The sequence below is a fragment of the Barbus barbus genome (genome assembly GCF_936440315.1).
Source record: "Barbus barbus genome assembly, chromosome: 4".
NCBI lineage: Eukaryota > Metazoa > Chordata > Actinopteri > Cypriniformes > Cyprinidae > Barbus > Barbus barbus.
This window is the reverse complement of record NC_136732.1, coordinates 23071076-23095202: the sequence shown is the minus strand read 5'-3', so window position 1 is coordinate 23095202 and position 24127 is coordinate 23071076. Positions and strand designations below refer to the sequence as shown.

General features: G+C 39.0%; 3 protein-coding genes and 1 pseudogene across 7 annotated transcripts in view; 1 reads left to right on the top strand and 3 right to left on the bottom strand.

Annotated features, from left to right (window-relative positions):
- Positions 1-439: 439 nt before the first annotated feature.
- On the bottom strand, positions 440-3028 carry LOC306868256 (heme-binding protein 2-like; annotated as a pseudogene). The gene is made up of 7 exons: positions 2922-3028; positions 2731-2790; positions 2553-2635; positions 2344-2464; positions 868-1007; positions 626-790; positions 440-518 (listed from the first exon to the last, which is right to left on the bottom strand). The product of its transcript is annotated as a heme-binding protein 2-like (transcript).
- Positions 3029-4518: 1490 nt separating this feature from the next.
- LOC306868931 (shiftless antiviral inhibitor of ribosomal frameshifting protein homolog) lies at positions 4519-10026 on the bottom strand. The gene is made up of 10 exons (XM_079415408.1): positions 9889-10026; positions 9472-9616; positions 8798-8847; positions 8504-8542; positions 8309-8362; positions 8184-8213; positions 7916-8071; positions 7716-7819; positions 7437-7594; positions 4519-6077 (listed from the first exon to the last, which is right to left on the bottom strand). Exons 1-10 carry the CDS (start codon positions 9913-9915, stop codon positions 5866-5868), a joined length of 975 nt encoding a protein of 324 aa, XP_079271534.1. The 5' UTR covers positions 9916-10026; the 3' UTR covers positions 4519-5865.
- A 668-nt stretch (positions 10027-10694) lies between these two features.
- On the top strand, positions 10695-15463 carry LOC306867377 (retinol dehydrogenase 8-like). Of its 4 annotated transcripts, none has more exons than XM_079412991.1 (7): positions 10695-10778; positions 11240-11371; positions 12500-12661; positions 13083-13262; positions 13374-13467; positions 13835-14018; positions 14101-15463. In XM_079412991.1, the coding sequence occupies exons 2-7, from the start codon at positions 11275-11277 to the stop codon at positions 14314-14316; spliced, it is 933 nt and encodes a 310-aa protein (XP_079269117.1). In that variant the 5' UTR covers positions 10695-10778; positions 11240-11274; the 3' UTR covers positions 14317-15463. The 4 variants fall into 4 exon arrangements, with proteins under 4 accessions (XP_079269117.1, XP_079269118.1, XP_079269119.1 ...); XM_079412992.1 differs by having other exon boundaries at positions 10717-10807; XM_079412993.1 differs by lacking the exon at positions 10695-10778 and having other exon boundaries at positions 10954-11371.
- Positions 15235-24127, bottom strand: part of LOC306867368 (uncharacterized protein) — a 31143-nt gene continuing 22250 nt past the window's right edge. The window contains exons 19-33 of the mRNA XM_079412979.1: positions 23864-24020; positions 23594-23778; positions 23353-23485; positions 22502-22756; positions 22296-22408; positions 21684-22207; positions 21275-21601; positions 20874-21022; positions 20555-20780; positions 20358-20448; positions 20094-20262; positions 19649-19953; positions 19404-19551; positions 19218-19315; positions 15235-19130 (exon numbers count right to left, since the gene is read on the bottom strand). Of these exons, the coding sequence (XP_079269105.1) occupies positions 17655-19130; positions 19218-19315; positions 19404-19551; positions 19649-19953; positions 20094-20262; positions 20358-20448; positions 20555-20780; positions 20874-21022; positions 21275-21601; positions 21684-22207; positions 22296-22408; positions 22502-22756; positions 23353-23485; positions 23594-23778; positions 23864-24020 (4356 nt within the window). The 3' untranslated portion in view covers positions 15235-17654. The remainder of the gene's footprint in view (positions 19131-19217; positions 19316-19403; positions 19552-19648; positions 19954-20093; positions 20263-20357; positions 20449-20554; positions 20781-20873; positions 21023-21274; positions 21602-21683; positions 22208-22295; positions 22409-22501; positions 22757-23352; positions 23486-23593; positions 23779-23863; positions 24021-24127) is intronic.

The window sequence follows — 24127 nt, the reverse complement described above, 5'->3', positions numbered from 1 at the left end:
ATACCAATAAAACACAAGATCATTACAATGACATTTTTATTTTTTAAAACAAATATTTATAACAAATGCTATAGACCAAATATCATCCCTTGGAGTTTGATTTTTTTTCGACAAATGCCCCCCCTTTTTTTGTATGTTGTCTATGAAACCAAATCCAACCCTTTACAGTATATGCGCTAGTGGTATAATATCATACAGTGCAAAGTATGTATCCTATACTCAGTAAAAAAAAAAAAAAAAGAACATGTAAGGCAGTTTAGCATGCTATGACTACAGGTGTAATGCAGTTCTGTGCTCTGTGGCTCTGAAAAAGAAATGACAAATAAATGTCTTGTTAGACATTAGACATATCCTATTATTAATTATAAAAAAAAATATTTTCTTATTTAAATGAATCATTTACCTTTAAAAGACTTGTCAGAGAGGAACCTCAGAGAAATTATTCACTCCTAGGACACACAGGCTCACTCTTAACAATAAACCATGCCTCATTGAGTATGTTCATAATCTTCATTGGGCTGAAAAACACACATACACATACAGACACACATACGCAAAGCAATAAACATAAGAATTACTGAAATTAGAGAACGTTACTGGCAGAAAGGAGGTAAATTAAGTGCACCTGTTATAGCCGACATCATAGTGGTACTCTGTCTCATAAGAAGCTTGTACATTGTTCAGCGATGTGTTCAGACTCTCAGCCAGTGATTTGGCCACAGCTGAGATCATCCAGCCCCCGTAGTATCTTGACATATACTTTCATATCCGGAGTGTCTGTTAAGTATACCTACAAATAAAGTGCAGGAACAGGTAAAAAAAACTTTCAGTTAAATAGAAATCACAGAAAATATCAATGAGACTCACAGATGGATCAGTAGGCATGGGTGGATTGGCCTGGTATTTGGAGGGCAGGAGGAAGCTGAGACCATAGACTGATGACTGCCACACTCTCGCGCTATCATTGACTTTAATGATAACTGGTGCAGTCATGTCAATCTTTGCACCTAGAAAATAAAGGTTATACTTTGATTATAAGGATAAATGTGATGGTTTTTTTTTTGTTTTGTGGGGACCTGCTTCCACTGAGCGTTAAATATTTTCTACACTGCTGCGTTTTAATTGAAGGTGCATTAGCAGTTTGTTGCTAATTTAAACATATTAAGAAATAAATCGAGTCATGTGAATGATGTATACTCACATGAGATGAAGGCTGTAATTATATTTACACTTGTATTTATAAAATGTGTAGCACTGTGTTGTCTGGTGATGCGAAGAGTGAAAATTAAACATTGAAATGCTAATTACTGAAACAATGAAGTTACAGCTGAAGAACCAAAAAGGTTCGAAGCCAGAAGAAAGACTGACAAAAAACGATATAAACATCAGTGCGACACACAGGTAGTAAGATGATGGAGAGAGAATCCTGCTGTTTCTTTTTTGTTGGACAGGTAAGGCAATTAATTATGGTGTAGACCGTTCTCTAAACTAAACTAAAAAACTAAATAAGTATTAGTGCAGTGTACAAAAAACTTGTACACTGCACTATGTCTGCAACTGCAACATGTCGATAGATGGCAGTGCACGTGTTTTCAATCGAAAGAGCAGAAATGCTAACGCCAGAGAAAAACAACAACTACTGAATGCGTTATTTTCAGAAGAACACAAATAAAGATTTTTATAATAATAATAATTATCCATCTCTGTAAGTCCGCCTATTTGAAGTATTTTTCTTACACATACCAATCGTTTTGCTTCAGAAGACATTATTTTCGTTATGCTGCTTGATATTGCAAACTGGGGCCAGTTGCATAAACTTAGCCACCATATGTTAAGACTGTCTTAAGAACTAGTTTGACCAAGCAGCTGCCAAGGGGAAATCAGTCTTACTTTTTCAATACAAATAAGACCAATCTACCTTTTCATAACTGAATTTAAAATGTTATGACCAGTCTTGAAGAAAAAAATTAGATGACTAACTTTTTGAGACTAATCTAAATTTATTCAACTTGTTCCAGTAATTTACATGCTATTTAATTCATCACAGGACACTGATAGCTTTACCGGTTAATGCTTTGTTATTTTTCTGGTTATTTTCTGAAGTCTAGCACATTTACAAAATCTTGCAAAATAACCTGGATTTGGACTCACAGACATGGATTATTTTCCTATAAATCTTTATGTATGTTTATCTGAAGAAAGAAAGTTATATACATCTGGGACGCATGAGGATGAGTATATAATGAGCGAATTTTCCTTTTTCAAGTCCCTTACGGGTTTTAATGTCCTTATTAGTACATTGGTCCCCTGCAATGTAGTAATTTGACCCCCAATCAAACTCACCAGCCTCATTTTCTCCGGCGATGTATTTATAAAGTTTCCTGAACACTCTTGAAATTGCAATTTCCATGAAACGGGATTCAGCTTCTGTGGTCACCCACTTGGCAGCATCATAGTGGCGTACCTGTAGGAATAGAACACTTCATCTCATTACCATGATGTGTTTGTGTGATCTCTTTACTCTTTCGTGTTTGTGCTATCTTGTATCTCACCTCATAACCATCCCCCTTACAAACCAAGTCAAACAAAGCAATCTTTTGTCTCTGTGCCGTAACTGGATTCACTAGTGGAGTCCCTGAGAGATGCAAACACAATACATTAAAACAATACACAACAATCTTTGTGGTGTGGCTATTCCACAGCTGCATGGGAAGTAAAAAAGTATCTCACCCAACTCTTCCATCTACTGTCACTGCAAAGAGCAGCAAGATCAATCCTGTCAGACAAATCCTTTAAAAAATTAAAAACAGAAAAAAGGGTTACTTTTAGGGAACTCTAGCAGCAATATGTTTGCAAGTCATTTTTATGGTGCTACTGTGGTTTATACAGCAGTGTAAGAGAGTAAAAGCTTCAGTACTTACATGTTGTAGTTGAAGGCTGTGTAGTGAGGAAGTATGCACAAGTGCGCCTGCAAGCTGATGTTTATACATGTAACGTTATGAAATCTGTTCCCTCCTACAAGACACATCCCAACCCTGCAGTCATGTAAGCATGTTATGTAAAAGATTGTCTCATCCACTAAGGACAGTATTCCTTTTTTTGTATTATTTGATTGTTAATAGCCATGTATATCCATACAATCTTAAAATAATGATTCCAAAAGTTTTGTTGTTGTTCTAAAATTGGTCCAAAAAACTTCATGAACGCCTATAAAGAAGCATTCTTTTTAAGAGTGTGCAGTATTGTATATTAACAGGCATACTTTCATATGCGCAGCACATTTAGTGATAGCTCAACAGTGCTTGCATTTTTATGCAATGGGTGATTTGTGATTATGTAGTCGGAAAACAAAAAGTTGGCTTTTAAGGTTATATGAAGTTCTCATGAGGTTGTTACACAATAACTTCTGAATTCATTCTAAAGCTAAACTCAATCTTTGTGTCTGACATTCGATCAATACGTCAGTCTGTCAATGACATTTCAAAGCATTGCTGTAAAATAAGCAAACATAACCTGTGACCACAGACTGATTACAGCTCTGTTCATGGTGTGCAGTAGTGAACATGACAGTCATCCAGATGTTTAAGTAGGCTAAATGTCAAAATTGCCTTTTGGAGAAGAAAAGGAATATTTTCTCAGGTGACCAACTGCAACTTAAGCCTCTGATAAATGGACTGAGTTTGTTGAACCATATAGACAGTACAATAAATGCAAATATTTTGACTTATTTGTTTTAATGTCTCTTCAAGGACATCTAATTAAGTAATATTTTGATGCAGAATTATTCATGGACACATACTTTGAAATGTCCCTGCTAAAAAAAATAAAACCATCACAGAAATTCCAATGGTTTCCATTAAAATATCATGATAAACCATTAACTTTTTCCAGTAAAACTATTACAAAATTCCTTTTTGTAGTGTGTTTTGGGCATTTTTCCAATATGATTTAACATCCCTCCAATAGAATCCATCACAAACCAGTAGACACCATTATAGTTTCCATTAAAACCAATACAATTCCCATTATAATCATTAAATCCATTACATTTTCTATTGTGTTTTGGGCAGGGTTCCATTGTTTTTTTCAGCAGGGGTAACTGTAGTGTACACAGACATTTAGATGGTTAAACTGATGTTTTGTGTCAAATTTCAGTGAGCAACATAATTTTACTTTAAGACTATAACATCTGTGCTTTATGAATGAAGTGAAATCCTTTTACACCCATAATTGTGTTTCATGTGCTGTGTGTCCACGTAGAGATAATAGTTCTTTATGTTCAATTCAGGATATATTCAAAGGGTTAGCTCTTTTGTCTCGTGTACTGTAGTGGTGCTATCCGATATCTTTTGTTTAGGGTTTTGTAATGGTTGTACAAGTGTTGGGTGTAGCTGGGTGTCTTGTTTCATGCATTGTACAGTTCACTATACCTAAAAGGTTCTCTCAACATCTGGTATTCATCAATGCAGTTACACAAAGACAACATAATGCAAAATGATATAACAGCAAAGACAAACTGCTCATAAATCATCCACATTTATTCCAGATCATTTTTATTTTGACACATTTATAATAGGTTTAACACATTGTTTGTCTTTAGCCATAATTTCCCCCCGCAGATGTTCCTGAAATCATAATTCGGGAAGTATTAGAGTTCGCCATGCAACTCTTCTGTGTGTATGACAGCCTGTTATGTTAGCAGATCAGTTTTATTCATCAGGAGTTGTCTGCTTTTTCTTCTTAACTGCCTGTATTTGTTAGTTGTTTGAAGTATAATCTCTGAAAAAACAGATGATTATAGAGAAATTTGAACCTAGGAAAAACTAGAATATTTTGAAAGTTGGAATACTCTGTTCTTTGGTGTCTTGTGTAAATTGAAGACAAGGAAACACTTTACAAAAAGGTCTTACTTGTTAATGCATTAACTAACATTAAGTAACACTGAAACAGTAGGCTATATTTTACAGCATTTACTAACCTTAATGTTGATGTTAATAAATGTTCATTTTCATTTTAGATCACAGTATTAACTAATATTAACAGATACAACTTTTGAATTGAAACCTCTTTAAATGCTGATTAATCTTAACTAAGATGAATAAATATTAGTTAATATAAATATTAGTTAAACAAATATGCTTTAGAAGTATGTTTCATTGTTAGCCCCTATAAGTAATGTTGTTAACTATGTCAACAAATTGAACTTTATTGTAAAGTGCTACAGATGACTATTCTTGTGTGGCTTCATGAATCCATTGATGAGAACCTAACAATAACACAAAAATGGTCATTAGTCATGTGAGGGGGGAAATATACTAATTTAAATAAGCAAATAAATGTACTAAACAACTGTATAATGCAATTCAAAGAATAAGGAAAGGAAGTACTGAATGTAGGGTACGAGTTACATTAAAAACTAAATCTAGATTTGTCTGTTCACATCAGCTCTGTAATAAACATGATATCACAGTGCTGCTGAATGCTCAAGACTGATTGGTTGACAGTCATTCCAACTATTTCCAAGTATTTCCTGGTTTGTTGATAGCATTGTATTTTCATATCACTTCAGTAAATTGTCTGCATCACTGAGAACCACAAATGCTCACTCTTTCATACACACTGCAGCAGTAGTACCTCAGGATGTGTACTAATTGATCCATAATTCAAGGGTCAATCATTCCTTATCTGCATTCTGTGTTTGGTGTCTGTTGCACTGTTCATTTAGCCTGCAGTGCGTTACTTATTTTATTCAGGCTGCAATACATTGATTACTTTGAGTGAATTATTTGAAATTGTATCAAAAGTTATATTATGTTTCATTCAAAGCAACAGCTGAAGTGATGTCAACTGATTTGTTCTGCTGCCTCAGGTGCTGCTGTCAGAGCCTTCATCAGACTCTTCTTCAATGTCATCTAGAATGAGCTCATTGATGCTTTCTATCAGACTGCCCTGACTCAGACAGGTGTTGACAGTGGATCCGCTGCTGATGTGAGCGGGGCTGGGGTAAACCACACGTGGCTTCCTGTTCTTCTGTCTGCTGTGTGGATGAACGCATTCAGTATCAGGTACATGGGGCTCTAGGTAAGACAAACATGAAGATGGTTATATTAACGCAGTTCGGTTTAAAATCAATATGATATGGCATTTCACTTCTGTAATGAGACACAGTGGGGTCCAAAAATCTGAGAACACTTGTGTTTGCAGAATTCCAAAATATGGAATTCAAAATTGAATTTAAACCTGTAAATAAATATTGCAAATGGAAAACATATGTTATGATGCAAATTTAATGACAAATATCTTAGAAAGTACACTATTTCTAAGTCAAAATCAAATAAAAGTGTTCTCTTTTTGATGTGTGATTAATAAATACGCGTGAATTCTTTGTAACAGACATTCAGATGTTCTTGCTTTCTATTGATTTCTGTTGGATCATCTCAAATCATGCTGGAGAACATGATCATCAGGTTTTACAGAAACTTGTTGAGTTTGTGCTGTTTAATTACAGCTGGCATTAAAGCAGAGTATTGATGTAATAATTTTTTTATGTTTTAATGATGGATTTGTTTCTTACAACGAGCAGCATTTTGCTTGTCAAGACATTAATTCTAAACTAGTTGTGTGAATTACTTGTGGATTATTGTGGTGTTTTTATCAGCTGTTTGGACTCTCATTCTGACGGCACCCATTCACTGAAGAGGATCCATTGTAATGCTGATGTAATGCTAAATTTATTCAAATGTCTTTCAATGAAAAAACAAAATCGTCTACAACTTGGATGGCCTGAGGGTGAGTACATTTTCAGCAATTAAATATTAAAATATGCTTTTTATGCTTTCATGCTTTTAATGAAAATGTTGTTTTAAATGAGACATTTTCAACAGAACAGAAGCATTCGTGGTCTCAGACTTTTACACACCATTGTAGTTACCAAAGATGCTGGATATTTACTCTGAATAAGTTTTATGTTAAAATGGTGATCCATACCAGAATCTGTTTGCTATTATTTCTGTCAAATTTATAATATAAAATGTTAACTAGCATTAATTTACTGTGCTAACACAATACCTAAATGATTATTTGGCTATTATTTACCAATAACTTGCACAGGTGACATCAGTCGAAAATAAAGTCAAAGCCCTCTTAGAAGCAGAGGATATTTAAAGCAGAGCAATGTTGGCTTTTAAAGAAAATGAATGGTACAATTGTACGAATGAATTGTAGCCACACTTAACTTTGCAGGCCTTGCATTGATCTTATGGCTCAATACAAAAAATACAGTGGTTTGCAGTGTTGCAGGAACTTAACATATTTTAACATTACTTTTATTGATTGATATTTGAGGTCTGAATACTGTACATAATTAACGCCTACTGTAACACCTTGAGATTGTGCAAGACCTCTAGTGGTCATTGTGTGAAACAGCATCAAATTACCCATTCGATTATAACAGTCTTCAGCAAGGCAGCTGTGCTGATTTCTGCTTCTAGGCCCAGGCATCATACTCCTCTTCCTGGGTGGTAGAATCTTTGTAGGGAAAATGGCTGAGCGACAGCCATAACAAGGGGAACGTCCATCCATCCGACCAAAACCCCTAACAGAAACATAAAATGTTAATAAAATACTCTTTGTCATATGCAGAAGAAAATACAATGCCATGGCTGTCATTAAAATCTGAAGAACAGCAATACAGTACAGGATACATAATGTCTTACTTGAAGGTCCGGAAGCAGTTTGGACAGTTAAACTCGGCAAAACCCCACATTTTGTTGGGTGGCACAGGGTCATACTTCTTTTTGCATCGATGACAGCGTGACACCTATCACAAGCCAAGTGCACACAGATGAATGCTAAATATGGGAAGAGCACAGAGTGAATGTGATTTAATCTTGTAAGCTGTGGTCAGATGTCATACCCTTTTCCTCTGAGGCACACGTCGCCACCAGTCCCTGTCACATGACTCACAGGCAAACTGATGTATGACAGAAGGGATCTGGTTTGCCTGAGCCTGGTCAAACATTCGTTTGTTCTCCTCTGTTAATGGCAGAACTCGCAGACGCGCCCCGAGCTCCTGCAAGCATGTCTGTGCACGTTAGTTCACACTGCTAACAGTACACATACAGTTCTTCAGTATAAGCCTTTGTGCAATTGATAATTCAAGTAAACAATGCAAAGCAACTAACCGCTATATCAGTATCATCATTGGGCTTTTTCTTGCGGGATAGAAAAGATGCAATAAGACTACAGTGTAATATGATGTTTAATTTATCCTGTAAATCCACATTCAAAGAGGGAAACTTCTTCTTACTAGTGCTGACTGACTGGCACCACTGGATCCAGAAGACTTGGCGGGTTTTTCTTCCTATAAATTTTTGATGACTATCACCGTTATACAATTAAAAACTGTGAAGTAAACAGCAGTAACTGGTATTTTCATTTTTCAGAAATCGTGCAACATAACAAATCATGTTTGCTGGTTGTTAGGAGATGGTTGGGATGTTACCTGTTGTTTTTCATCAGCTTTGAGTTTCATAACCACGTTCTATATGAGTGCAGAGAATGTGTTAATGAATAACACAGAATTATACCGAGACAAGTAAGAATATGGACACTTATGTCACTCTTAATTCCATTGCATTAGATAACAAATTGCTTTCTTTAACTGCTAAAGCCTCGTTATTTTGTAATCTAATGCAATGTCTTTCATATATATTTAAAGAGTGACTTCGATGTCCCAAATACAAACATGCTCTTTCCATAAATTTGCATAAACTGCTTAAAATCGCTTGCACCATACCTTAGCTACAGGGTCATTATTCAAAGCCGACTTGTCTTCCTCGTCCAGCTCTACATATAAAAATCATCAAATAAATATGTGCAGTCAATGCAACCACAAACTTAACAAACCAACATATATACACACACACACACACATATATATATATATAAGACTACAGTGTAACATGATGTTTTATTTATCCTGTAAAAGTGTGTATATACAGTGCCCTCCATAAGTTTTGGAACAGTACAGACAAAATTGCTCTGTTGGCTGTGGAGTCAAGACATTTGCAAATATGATTAAAATATGAATATGAGACAAAACTACAGAATGTCACATTTTATTATTAGCCGTTTCAACACATAAAAATAAAAAGAACAGCACTTTTAGAGTTCATCCCACTCATTGATGTGAGCATGCAGAATCCTTTTACAGAATACAGAAGTAATGGATATAACTGATACGACACATTCCCTGCTTTTAATATCTGAAGAATTAATGCAGCAGGACACAGCTGATCACTTAGAAAGACCTGTGAGGCAACTGTTCCAATACTTGTGCTCACATCAGATAGAGGGATGAAACTCTAAAAGTGCTGAACTTCTTAGATATACACACAAATGGCATAAATAGCACGGCAAATAATACACTTATGAGACACGGTTCTTAAAAGAAAAAGGTTTGCACTTTACCCCCATCGTCGTTATCTGCCATCAGGGCGACACACATTGCAACCATACGATGGTTGTTTCCATGGCGTCTCATGAGCAATACAGCCTTGTCAATTTCAACAAGTCCATGAAACTTCTCTCTCAGTCGCCTCACACTTTTTTCCAACTAAGTCAAGAGGGGGAAAATGTATTTACATTTATTTATCTCTATTTAGAAGAACAACAACGCTGTATAAAAGAGAGAATCAGAGTGTGTGGTCTTTAAAATGAATACAAAGGTGATTTTATATGCAGGAAAACATCAATCCGTTTTTAACCTACGTACAATATGCACTATGACTGTTGAGGAAGTTACTGTACTACTTCCTTTAATAGCGTGCCATATAAAATATCATGCGCCATTTAACTGTATGTTTATACGAATAACAAATACTATACCTCCACTTCTTCACCTATTCGACTCATCTCTCAGTCCGGTGTTGTTTTAGTACCTGTAATGACAGCGCTAAATGCTGTGGCACCGTTTCCTTGAGCACTTTCAGTATGTTAGTGTGATATATCACTTTCAGTTTGATCAAAAATGCCATATCATGACCTCTAGAGGTCGCCACAATACAGCTGCAAACCGAGCACAAAATAAACTGACTGAGGATTTGGATTCATGCAGTAAATCGGATCTCATGAATATCTTCATTAAAAAAAGCATTCAGTTAATAGTATTTGTTTTTATTATTATTGCAGGTATAAACAACTTCAGCAATTAAATACAACATTGGATGACATTATGAATAAAATAAATAATACTGGAAGACAAAGGATATGCAAAAATAAAATAAAACAAAAGGCTACAGAGGTTTCAACAGATCATTGCACAGTTTCACAAATTTGACACTTTTTTAAATTGTTTATGTTTTTAAGTGATTAGATAAGAATCATTCAGATTTGTTCAGTGGTTCACTAAATCAATTAGTCTTTCAGTACGTCGTTCACAGTAACATTTAAACTGATGTAATATCAAACGTCAAGCAAATAATTAAACCTTTTCAAAACTATTTAGGACATATAGCCTATATGTTTTATTCTATATGCCTATATGATGATTATAATAATAATAATAATCAATAACAATAATAACAATAATAGTAATTTATTATTAGCCTATTCTTCTTATTGTTGTTGTTGTTGTTATACAGTCAGTGCATGACTTCAAATCCCAGGGTTCTCTGAACGCAAACGCGACCTCTGCACGTGACTTGTTTTCACAGTGCTGCTCTCGTGCAGGACTCAAGGAGTTTATGGGTGACAAGAGGTCTGTCAAAAGCACACAGGTCTGTACATGCTGCAGAACGGACAGTTAGTAAGTGCATGTCCCAGATGCTTTTGTATCATGTTTTGTTTTTCACGCAGTCATTTTTGAAAGCTTAAACGTGACGCCCTTTAATACTTGTCACCCGGCTTTAGATGTGGAATTTATAAAGCTCTACTGTACGGAGCAGTTAAAACGGGCTCATGAGGCGCGCTCCCGTGCTGAGAAAATCTGATTAAGATGTAATCCGTGGCCCAGAAACCTTTCAGCGTTCTCTGTACTTTGTTTTCCCCTTTAAATGTTCACCTAGCACGAAAAAAATGTCTACATAGTCTAGGGCTCTTGTAACAGTGTAGTTAGTGATTTTTGCATTTTTTTAGAGCTTGCAATGTACGTGGCATAACGTACCAAAAGAAGATGGTCATAACATGGTTGTGATGGATGTGGCAAATATATTTTTACTAAAGTTAATGCTTTTGTAAGAGGTTTCAGATTAGAAACATCCTTGAACGAAAGTTATGGGGACAAGAAAGGTTTTGGTGACAGGATGCTCCTCTGGAATTGGTTTGGCATTGGCTGTCCGTCTGGCAAAAGATAAATTAAGGCGCTTCAAAGGTAAGAAGACTGCATATGAATGTAATTTTATAAATATGCATGTGTATATAACTCAAAGTTTCATAACATTACAGAGGAACGCTTTCAAATACTGTCCCTTCATTAATGAAAAACTAGCAAAGGAACAAATATTTTAACATAGTAACCAAAAAGGCACATCAGACAAAAAACAAATCCGACGTTTGGAGGTTTTGGACTTTGCTGAGAAGTGAAACCGGTTGGATTAAACACGCTTCAACTCTGTTCAAGACTGTTTAAGACTTCAAGCGAGCAGAAAAGCAGAGCATGTAAAATCACACGCGGAGCGCGTTTGATGACAGGTCAGATCTCTGTTCACATGCATGCATTTGTGGACGGATTGTGCAACGGTTGTTGATGTTCAGACAGAAGATCCCGCTTTAGTTAGATGATTAGTTAAGCCCTCAGCAGAACTGGTAGTTGTTGGGTTTCATGAGCGGCTGATCCTCTTCTTCCTGGTCACATGATGTCTCAAATGACTCCTCTTCATGCTTCACAACAAACTATATTAACATAGTAACTTCTATTAATTAACATGAAACTGAGATGAATGCGTTAGTAAGTAACACTCAGTTGAATGTGGTAGTTCAGTATTAGCTAATCAATAACTTCTATTTTTTTCATGCCTCCCAGGGGAGTACATACAGTTTCATTATTAATGTGAAACTAATCAATAACTAACGCAGGACAAATTATTTTTTAATTTGAACATTAACATTTAACCACTTACAGAATCAATAGATAATAATGTTAATAATTAGTAGTTTTTTTTTTCAGAACTAATAACTGACTATGGACAATTTCAAAGAAATTTATATTTAATTGCATTTTTTTTGCAACTTACTCCTGTAGTCAATTTTCTGGTATCCCTCTGAACTTAACTGTATCATACTGGAACATTTTGAGTCATCAGCCAAAAAGTTTGTTGTTAGTTAATCGTAGCTACTAGAATGTTAATGTTATATCATTCATTTGCTCCTGTATGGTTATTCATTAAGGATGGAACAATATTCTTAAAGGGTGTACATTAGATAATGAACCGGTAAGTGTAATATGACGTAACAATGTTGTTAATGTTTTAAGTCTTACTATTGATTGTGCCTGAGTTAGTTGTGGCCACTATGAGGGACCTGGATAAGAGAGAAGCTCTGGAGAGAGCAGCTGGAGGAACCCTCAACAAATCCCTGGAGATCCGACAGCTGGATGCCACCTGTGAGGACTCCATCAGAGAGTGTGTGAACAGCTTGCCAGATCGACAAGTGGATGTGTTAGGTGACATTGAGAGTTTCCTTTCCAACAAAAATTTCCTTCATTCGCTCCATCTTTGTTCCTGAGCAATGCAGCTTCATAGCGATATAACCAAAAGTCGGGTGTCTTTTGACATGACTAAAAGCTTTTCAATAAAAATAGTACTTTTTGTTTAATATTCCACATTTGTGTTACCACATGGAGTTCATTAGCTAAATTTGATGCTCAAATTTGCATCACTTGTATAAGCAATACACACACACACACACACATATATATATATATATATATATATATATATATATATATATATATATATATATATATATACCACATTTTTGGTTCTATATTTGCTGGTGATGTTTCAAAAAAAAAAAAAAAGTACAATCATATATCTCTCTTTTCACACATACTGTTTGGTTTAGACTACTGCACTGTTTTGTAGTGAATAATGCCGGTGTGGGTATGATTGGTCCTTTGGAGTGTCAGAATGTAAGTGCCATGCAGGAACTCTTCAACACTAACTTCTTTGGGCTGGTGAGACTGGTAAAGGAACTGCTGCCTGACATGAAGCGGCGTCAGAGTGGACACATTGTAGTGATGAGCAGCATCCTGGGAATCCAGGGTAATACCACATAGCTCATTTATTATGAGCCGTATACATTCAACTGAAAAAAATCATAAAATTACCATTTGAAAATATATGCTTTTAGAGTACTCTTTTTTTTTTTTTCAGGACTGCTTTTCAATGATGTATATGCTGCCTCTAAATTTGCCGTAGAGGGGTTTTGTGAGAGTCTTGCTGTGCAAGCTATGAAGTTCAATGTCAAGTGAGTACACAAAACAAATTTCTTATATTTTATTTTTATATTTGTTTATATTTTACAGTAAATGTAATAAATTGCAACGTCATTCATTTAAAACATTACATTAAATTCACACTTCAGTGTATTCTTTTAAAGTATATTATTTTTATAATAACTCTATTTACAAGTATGCTATAGTGTACTTTTTTAACACGAACAACAAAGTGTCTAAATACCTTTGTCTTTTTTGAAACTGTATACAGTATTTCTTTAAATGCACTATATTATGTTAATGATCCATAAACCATGGGTCATAAACCACATATCATTTAAGATCCATAAATGATCCAATTCATGCATTGAATTTATGGCTTATATACAAATCTCACAGGATGACATTAGTGGAGCCAGGCCCAGTTGTAACTGAGTTTGAGAAGAAAGTGTATGAAGAGGCAGAGAAGATGGATCTCTCAGAGACTGACGAGGAGACTGCTCGCATCTTCCGTCAGATCTACATGCGATATTCACATAACGTTTTTAACTCAGTCGGGCAGACACCTGAGGAAGTGGCAGAAGTGAGTGTGTGGGCTGTTCTTTTATTTGTTAAGGCTCCCTGTTCAACTGAGTGACAGAAAAATGTCTCTTTTTTTCTTACAGAAAACTCTCCAGCTGATTGTGTCCAAAAACCCTCCATTTCGTCATCAGACCAATCGTTTGTACATGCCACTGACTGCCATGAAGCATGCTGACCCTACAGGGCGACTACCCATAGATGCATTCTATAAAATGATCTCCCAGCATGACCGTATGTTCAATGCTAGTCTGAGTATTCTACGCATACTTCACAGGAGAATGGGTCAAGGTGCTGCCTAAAAAGCTCTCAAAATCAAATTTCAAAAGCATTTCAGAGACAGTTTCATGGCCCAAAAATGGCTCAATGCTCAATGCAAATAATAAAATGCAGCAAACCACAGACAGTATAGCATAAGTTTTACTACTATGATGGGGCGCTACTTGATGTCCCATGTAAAGTTTGGATCCTGAAGCACTGTTCTATCTTCAACCTCAAGACAACTATAATATTCATGATCCAATACATAATGTTTAGTTGCAAATGGCAGTGGGTAACTGCTCTAGTGTCCTTTTCATGTTGTAATGTTTTTTTTTTAACAGTTAAGGGGCTGTATGTAGAATTCTTTTTCTCATGAGAAACAACACATGCAAAAAAACAAACAACTCTTGACTTGTTCTCATGATATCTATATGGGCTCGTTTACACGGTCAGTGACTCACCTAAACTTTACATGCAGAAGCTGCAATATCACTGAATACCGATAGAGGTCAATGTCATTTTTTAAATTCTCCATGCGAAAGCCTCTCCAACAGGAATGAGACAGGGGTAGCTGCAGGCTGGAGCAATGGGCGTGCCGAAATGAGGCATTCCAAAAGGTGAATCAGTACAACAGAAACCACCCTTAACCCAGCCAGCCCTAACCCTATCCCCACACCCTGACAGACAGCTTTTATCGTCCAGTCACGAAAACCTTTCTCCACACCCATCCCTCCAGCCTGTAGTTATCCCTACTTGCCACGAATGGCTGTTGGTGTTTAATCATTAACATTGAGTATCCAGTGAGTTTATTTTCATTATGAGCATCTTTAGATGCTTTGGGTTGATATTTGGCAAAAAGTGCTGGAGTTTCCCAGTTTGTCTGATCTAAAACAAAATTCTGGATGGATTCAGAATGTATGGAAATATAAAAGAGGTGAGCCAAAGAATAAGACTTTAGTGAAATTTAGTTTCTACTGCTTTATTAGAAGTAACATTTTACAACTTTGTCTGTAGAAAGAAACTGTGAAAAACTGTTTATATACAATGATTTTAAACTACTTTTAAACAAGTATAGGAAATTAATAATGACAATAGAAAATATCTAAGGCCGTTCTAGTAATGCAAGACCAATACACAGTCACATCCTCACCTTAATAATGCTAATAAAAAGTACATTTACTTGTTGTTCTTTTTAGTACATATTCATTTTTAGAAACATAAGACTTCTCATAAACAAGTAGACCTAAACAAGGTGAAACATATTTACAGAAAGGTACTGGAATTTCAAAAATATCTGGAGAACTGTGTCATGAGAAGTGAAAATTTCTGAATGAAAGGAAGACTTAAGCTGGGTTAGCGATGCTTAGTAGTACTTATGTAGGAAAACAAAGAGGTCCAGAATGTGCTCCAAAACCTTGAAACGTGGTACACGAAGATTTAACAGTTTCATAGCTGTACACTCAGTATAGAGTAAGCACAAATACTATTTAAAATAATAATGTATGGCTGAAAGCAATGTTTATGTGCCATAACTTAGTGAAATGGGTGTGTTCCTCTTGGTGATAGCAAGAAAACAACTGTCAGTGTCATCAAATGCAGGTCTTACAGTTGGGAAAATTGAAAAGGGATGAACATACGGACATGTTACAGAAAGCCGGGGCATCACTACATGGTAGCGTTTCCCATCTCATGCCTTCTGACCAGACACGACAGATGTCATCGTCTAGGCTGATGGGGTGGGAACTGCTAAAGATGCAGACAACACTGCATGCTATATAACACCTCCCTGAGGAGTAACAGAGCAATAGCAGACCATTAGAACCCCGTTAGCCACGTACCCAACACACAACACATATGCTTGCTATCCAAACCAAAAGGAGCTGGAATATGATTAGACCACATGGAAATGCTGGACCTGAGGGATCAAATTACATTAAACTAAATCAACCACACTGCCTTGGCTTCATAAGGCCACAGAGGAAGACTTTTTAGTGGTCAAGTGTCAGCTGCAGCTGTTCAGTATTGAAATTATGTGCTTGTAAGGGCTCAGGAACACGGTGAGATCAGTTCCACAGCGGTCAGCGGCTCCATGAGCGCTGGTTGGTGGGTTCTGATCAGGAATGTTAGCGGAAAGGAAGTTGGCTGTCACTGAAGAAGTGACGCGGAGCAGCAGCCTAATAACACAGCTTAATACATCAATGTTCCACAGGTAACTGTGGTTCCAAAAATGTGGTTATAAAAAGACAAACAGAAAACAAATTTACACAAGGCAAGACTATAAGGCAGTGACTGGCTGGGATTTTGAGAGGGAACGGGTAGAGCGTTGGCCAGCTCAAGCCTATGCAAGTCGGTGAGGTCACTAAAGAAACTATGTTCAGTAAAATCATTTCCACTGATACAATGCCAACGCTGAAAACATTCTAAACACTGGCCTGTTTTAGAGAGGCGCTTTTATACACTGTTGTTATAAATGCTGAACTATGATTTCAGGGTTTTCATACCGACTTTCTCTCTCTCGCAAGCTTTTCCCCTTGAAGTGCTTCATAGATGCGCCTCTACATTCATACAAATACTTTTACAAAACATATAAAATCATTTTAAATCAGAATATTTCACTTGTATTGGTCTCTGTATACCTCTGTTTTCATGTGCCAATCTGTTTCTGAAAGCTAGACTAAATAAATATCACTAAACTTTGGAAAAATTCTAATCTCATTATGTGTGTGTGCGTGTCACTTAAAAGCCCAGAGTATAAATTCTGACTGTATCAATTGCTGCTGATGAAACTGGGGCGGAACGGGCAAACTAAGCAATCGTGAGTTGCTCCTCTTGTAACAGTAGTAACATGGAACCTGAGGAGACCTCACGAGTCCCACGTAATATATTGGGAGTAGTAAGGCAGTTGGTATGGGGGTCACTAAAAACAACAGAGACAGAAAGAGGGTAAAACACCCCCAAGGCAGTTTGGAAAAAACATAAGACAATAAATAAAAAGAAAGCAATTTCCTTCAACATTTCACTTTTCTCTCAAATCTATTTTTTTTTTTTTAAAGTTTGTTAGTTTCAGGAGTGTCCCCAAGTCTTTGAAATGAAAGACGTGGTATTCTTCATATACTTTTTTATAATTAAAAAACAAGTCCATCTGTGACAGAACGTCTTACTTCATTAAATTGTCTTTTCTTTTTAAGACAACACAAATTTCCCTTTAACTTTCTTTCTGCGGACACCAGCAGACGGTCTTCTCGATGCAAAACAGTCAATCCTAATCCAATTAAAATCTTGGAAATGGGCTGACAGGTAAGTAAAAAACAAGCCCTAGAGTGACGCTTGTCGACTCTACTCCCTCAAAGTCACAAACATTTAAGGTAGGTTGAGCTGCTCAAGCAAACACCTGCATCTTCCCATTGGACTCCTGGACATGCGAAATCTGGGTTTGAGCAGGAGCCGTGATGGCTGGGCTGGGGGTGGAGTCAGACCAATCAGACACACAGTGAGGGGAGGGACTGGACCAGGGCTCTGGAGACTCTGGAGAAGGGGTCAGGTAAGGATGTTCACTGGGAACATGCAGGTAATGCTTGGGTGTCGCATCCATGGCAGAGCTGTAGCTGTGTTGCGAGGGCGGTGTGGGGTAATCTTCCGGGCCTGCGGTGCTAACGCTCGCCTGTGCCGGGATAGCCTGTGCTTGCGAAGCCTGAGGGGTTGCCGAGGCCTGCGGTGGCTGAGTCTGTGGCTGCTGTGGCTGGTAGAAAGCTGGAGGAGGCTGTGTCTGTTGTGGGGTCGGGGGAGTGGAGGAGCCCATGCGGGTGAGGTTGGGGTTGGTAAGGGCATGGCTGTGAAGTTGCTGCGGCTGCTGCTCTGCAATGGGCGGCAGTTTGACCGGGCTAATAGAAGGTGTGTTGGAGATGGGTGTCGGCTGCAGGATGGCCTGCTGGGCATTACGGAACACCTGCTGTGGGTGCATGAGCATGCTGCTTTGCTGCAGCGTTGGTGTCTGAGGGATCATGCCTGCTTGGCTACTTGCTGAATGCATAATGCTGACCATGGGCTGACTGCATTGAGAAGACGGAGGCATGCGGTTGTGCCAGTCAAATGGCACACTTACTGGACTTACCATGCCCATGTTGAGGCTCATCTGGCCGGCATTCAGCACACAGTTGTGGGGGCCTTGGTTGATGCCGCCTCCTTGCATGGCCACACGCCCCTGCATGGAGAGCCCACCATCACTCAGGTCACTCAGCTGAGCTAGGGAGACTGCAAAAGGACTGGTGCCATCCAAGATACTGCTGCGCACCATTGGAGTGGTAGGGACAGACATAGAGGAGTGGAAAAGGCCAGGAGAGGGCATGGCAGCTGGTGAGGTTGGATTGGTGACGTAACCGGCATTGCTGGCACCTCCGCGTGGCGAATCCAGCGAGTCGACGGGGGAGAGCGTGACAGAGCTCTCCAGCAAAGCACTCTGCATGTCTAGCGTCAGCCGCTTGTTGCGTCCTTTGGCTGAATCTTTCAGGTTGGCAGCGTGCTGCCCACCTATGCCTTTAGCCCCTGGCCGACGGTTCTTCTTACCCTGCGGGGTGCTTTTCAGCCCTTGGAGGAAGTTGCTGGGAGGGCACATAAGTGGTGAGAGGGTGTGGCTACCAGACAGGTGGTGACCTGCACCTGGATGGCCCTGTGGACTTCTCACAGTGTTATATTCATCCAGTAGCTGTACAATGTCATGGTGCATGCGCTCCTGGGCGATATCTCGAGGGAGCCTGTCCATGTGATCCGTTATCTCCCTGTTGGCAAAATGAGCCAACAACACCTTCACAGCCTCACAGCTACCTTCCCTGGCAGCCAAGAATAGTGGAGTTTCCTCCTAAAGATAGTAGATAGATGTAAAAATTAACAGCATGGCTGAAGTAGATGAATCCTTCAAAATCCTCAAAAGAATATGATTGCAAACCTTAAGGTCCTGCATATCTTTATTGGCACCGTTCTTCAACAAGGCAACTGTAGCTTCAACATTGTTGACTGCTGCTGCCCAGTGCAAAGCTGACTTTCCTGTGAAGAGAGAATTGAACCATCAGAAACAATGCAACCTCACATCAAGAGCAGAAACTCTATCCTTTTTCTTTTCTGTTGTATTTACCGATTTCATCAACAGCGTTGACATCAGCATGGCAGGTGATCAACTCTTCCACCATGCCTTCTACTGCCAGACGGGCTGCAAGGATCAGAGCAGTGGAGCCATCATACATGCGTGCATCCAGGTCTGTGGCACGGTTCCTGATCAGAATCTGCAGAAGCGAGAATATGGGATACATCAGCAATGACATTGTTTGAATAGTCCATATCTTCTTATAAACGGATATATTTGGTTGTAGGTGACTTTACCTGGAAAACCCCCTGGGCATCAGCTGCTACAGCTGCATGCAGAGGTGTGCGGCCTGTGTTATCCTGTGCGTTTGCATCAGCCCCAGCATCCAGGAGTCGTTTAGCTGCATCAGCTCGGGCATAGCGTGCAGCCAGGTGCAGAGCGGTCTCTCCAGTGCGGTCGGTCTGAGCTGCAAGCGATGCTCCCTGGTAAATGAGTTCGGATATGATGTTGGCAGAGCATTCCTCTGAGTCATCATCTTCGGTCACTTCTGGCTCCAGCCCACCTCCACAGAAGGATGCCAGCATCAGGGGTGTGAAGCCATCTATAAGAAATGACAGATTGTAAATGTTTTGAATACATTTGCTATTATTGTCCCTGAACTTTATCCATGCAAGGCCACTGATCAGGTGGGACAACTGGACCGAACCAAGGAGTAAGAGTAGACAGCAAAACATATCGTACCAGGGCCTCGGACATTGACGTCCATGCAATCGCTGTCAAACTCTCCCTGTGGAGGTGTGAGAGCCATGGAAGGTGGCATACGGATATCTGCCGCTGCCAAGTGGTGCTGTGTCCACTGTCTGCTGTCAACTGCATCCTCACCATCTGACAGAATACTGGGCTCTTCCACCTATACATAAAAAAGTCAACATTATTAAGATATACAACTGTTTCATTGATGCATACACATATACATCATAAGAGAAATGACAAATGGTCAGTCACCTTAAGTCGTTTTGCCTCTGGGCAGTCTGTGTCTATCCACTGGTCACTGTGATCTGCCAATAGAGACTCTTCCACCGTCTTTGGCATGTGTCTGCAAAGAGTCATGAATGCTAATTAGTCCCTTTGAAAGGGATATTTCAATTAACTCTACTGACAATAGTTATATTAAAAGCACTAATAATACATGAAAGACTCACTTCATGCCTAGGGAATCTTGGCCCACAGGTTCTCTGCGGTTCTTGTTACTGTTTGTTTCCTTCTTGAGGAAGAAGCCCTCAGGGAACCAGAGTGTGCTGTGTTCACGTTTGCGGCGGGCAATCAACATGCCCACCATCAAGATAACCAGCAAGAAGAGAGAAGCTACCCCTACTAGCAGTAGCTTACCCCATTCAGGAATATAATTAGGATCTTTCATCTTTTCACCTGAAAGAGAATTGGAAATGATTAGTATGATTATGAAATACAGCTGGACCTATGTAAGAAAGCAATTAAGTTTGTGTAAGTGTGGATACTTACTGCCCACTTCTTTCAGGGGGTATGGGAAATTCAACATCTCCCTAGCAGACAAAGCACCCAGGTATTCAGCAGCATTGTTAGCATTGCGGAAACAGTCATCTGAACCCTGGGAGCAGAGCCTGTTGTCTATTTCCAAGTATACAATAGACCTGCAGAAGAACCAAAAAGTATTTAAGGCACATTCACATTAGTGAAATTTTGTGGGCAAAGGTTTGGTTTTGTCAATATTGTAGCAATGCATGAAGCACCATTCACTGAGAGGTTACTTCCAAACTAAGAAGTATTTTGCTTTATTTTGGTCAATGCTCCAAGTTTAAAAAACTAGAATCTGAGGCGAAATGCGCACGAGGAATGCAAAATTTTGCTGTACAAAGGCGATTACTTCAGTAACCCCAACTTACCCAATGACCTCTTGCTGAGGTTGAAGCTCCCGTTTAATGCGTGTCTCACGTCCTTTATAGGGTCGGATCATGTATTCCCCATTCTGATCAAGACGGAAACGCAATGTGGTGCGCAGTATTGCACTTAGTTTTTGAAGGAAAGGAGTTTGTGTCCTTAGCAGCTCCTCGGGAGGCAGCAGAACTACAATAACCAGCACGTCTTCCGCAAGGTCTTCTGGAATCTTCTCTGCACAATCCAGTCCATCCCAGCCACACTCTTCAGTATTGCAGCCTTGATCGCAGAGCCCATCTGCGTAATGGTCTGTACAGTATGTCTCATAGATTGGGCTGAGGGAAGAGAGAGTGTGTTAGAGAAAGACCATCATATACAGTCCTATGAAGCATGATTAAAGCTTAGAACAAGACTTACTTGCAGACTTTCTCTTTGTTCTTGCAGTCAAAGTTATCATAAAGGCACTCTGCATTGTTGCAGAACTCATCACACTGACTATTGTTGAACAGCCGCCAGCAGCGAGGGTCTGAGCAGCGTGCCCAGGGGTTCGCAGCCAGAGAGCAGTCACCTCCATCCCAGCGGCAGGCGAACGAATTGCACTCTTTATCACACACACCGTCATTGGCCTTGCCATGACATTCAGCAATAGGGCAAGGAGGAAGTGACAGCACCCTGGATTCCTGTTCGCATCGTATGCCTTTCCAGCCATTGATGCACTGGCAGTGGAAAAAAGGGAAGCTGGTTTCCTCTTTACACAAGCCTCCATTGCGGCAAGGTTTGGAGGTGCAGCCCTCATTGCTGCGGTGCTGACACAGTGGCCCGCCAAAGCCCTGAATACAGGCGCAACGTGCACCTCGTGAGGTCAGAGTACAGCTGCCACCATTGTAGCAAGGTAGCTCTTTGCAGTTCATGTTCCTCTCGCAGTTAGCACCAGCATACCCCTGAGAAAGAGACAAGAAGTTAAGTAGTTGCTTTTGAAGTTTAACAGGAAATAACAAGATCATAATGATATAAGGCCTGGATACTCACAAGCTGACAGGTGCAAGTGTATCCCAGTGGTGAGCTGTCAGACACAGAGCATACTCCTCCGTTCTTACAGGGCTGAGACTCGCACACACTGAATCTATTCTGACACCCTCGTCCTGAAGACACAATGAAGTGAGAATTTAGAGACACATTACAATGTTGTATATGTAAATCTCAGACACATTTTTCAGTTTTCAGACAACCCTCACCTGTGAAGCCGGGTTTGCACACGCACTGGTAATCATTGGGTAACTGTATGCAATCCAAGCTGTTGGAGGGGTTGCAGGGGTTGGAAAGGCACTCATTGATGTCTCCCTCACAGCGTTCTCCAGTGAAGCCGGGAGGGCAGTTACACCTGTACCCTCCAACCCAGTCCACACAGGTGCCATTATTTTGACACTTTGGCATCCCACGAGGCCATGAGGGAGTTGCGCAGTCATCCTCGTTTATCTCACAGAGGACCCCTAAAAAGGTCATAATAAAAATATAACAGTGACCTTATTCCAACCTTTATGTAACTATGCACACTACCATTCAAAGGTTAGAGGTCAGTAAGATTTTTGTCTTGAAAGAAATTAATACTTTCAGCAAGGATGCATTAAATTGACCAAAAATGACAGTAATGTATAATGTTGTAAAAAAGCATATTTTAAATGAGGTTCTTTTTGTTCTATTCTTCATAGAATCCTAAATAAATATAGTATTACAAAATAATAGGCAGCACGACTGTTTTAAACATTGATAATGATAAGAAATGTTCACTGAACTTCAAATCAGCATATTAGAACCATTTCTGAAAGACCATGAGACACTGAAGACTGAACTAATGGCTGCTTTGCATCCCAGGAATAATTTACATTTTAAAATTATTTTAAAACAGAAAATACTTATTTTAAGTTGCAACAACATTACAGTTTTTTTTTATAAAACAAATAACTTTACTGACCCCAAATATTTGAACGGTTTTGTATATTTAGATTTTTGCACTTGAGGCTAAAAGACTTTGATTTTACTCCAGGTCAAGTTTTTTTTATACCGTGATTTTAGAAATCGATCTTACCCAGTGTGCCTGGAGGGCAGGAGCAGATGTAATGTCCCACCAGGTCAATGCAGGTTCCTCCATTCTGACACGGATGAGACTGACACTCATTGACCTCTCTCTCGCAGTTGTTCCCCTCATAACCAGGCATGCACTGGGGAAAAAGCATGTCAGTTCAATATCAGTTCTGAAATATCTTAAGGTAATTTATACTAATGTGAATGATAATATATACTATTGTAGCAGTGGTAAGATGACTCACATCGCAGGTGAACCCTCCCATGTAGCTCCTACAGGTGGCACCATTGAGGCAAGGTTTGTCCTCACAGTGGTCAAACTGGGACTCACAGTAACTGCCTGTGTAATCTGCGGGACATTTGCAGTAGTGTGTGTTGCCAGTATTGACACAGTGTCCACCATGGTGGCAAAGCTCATCAGTTTGGAGTCCTGTGTGAGAGAGTGTTGACCGTTATCAAGGAGAAGATCAAGTTTAAACTGTATTTGTAAAATAAAGTCATGCAATTTTATATACCTCTCTGTCTGGCTGCAACTTCACAAGACACTCCTGGCATGTCACAATAACGACCTGACCAGCCTCCCAAACAGTCACATGTGAAGGAAGCATCTTTCTGTCTGCAGCGACCACCATTCTTGCATGGGTTAGAAGGCCTGCACCAATCAACTGGATACTAAAAGAGAGATAAAAAGATGCATTTTATTCTATAATTTATTTGAATGATTCTATTCTATCACTGATTTTAATTGTTGTGTTTTTTTTCATTTTATTCTGCTATTC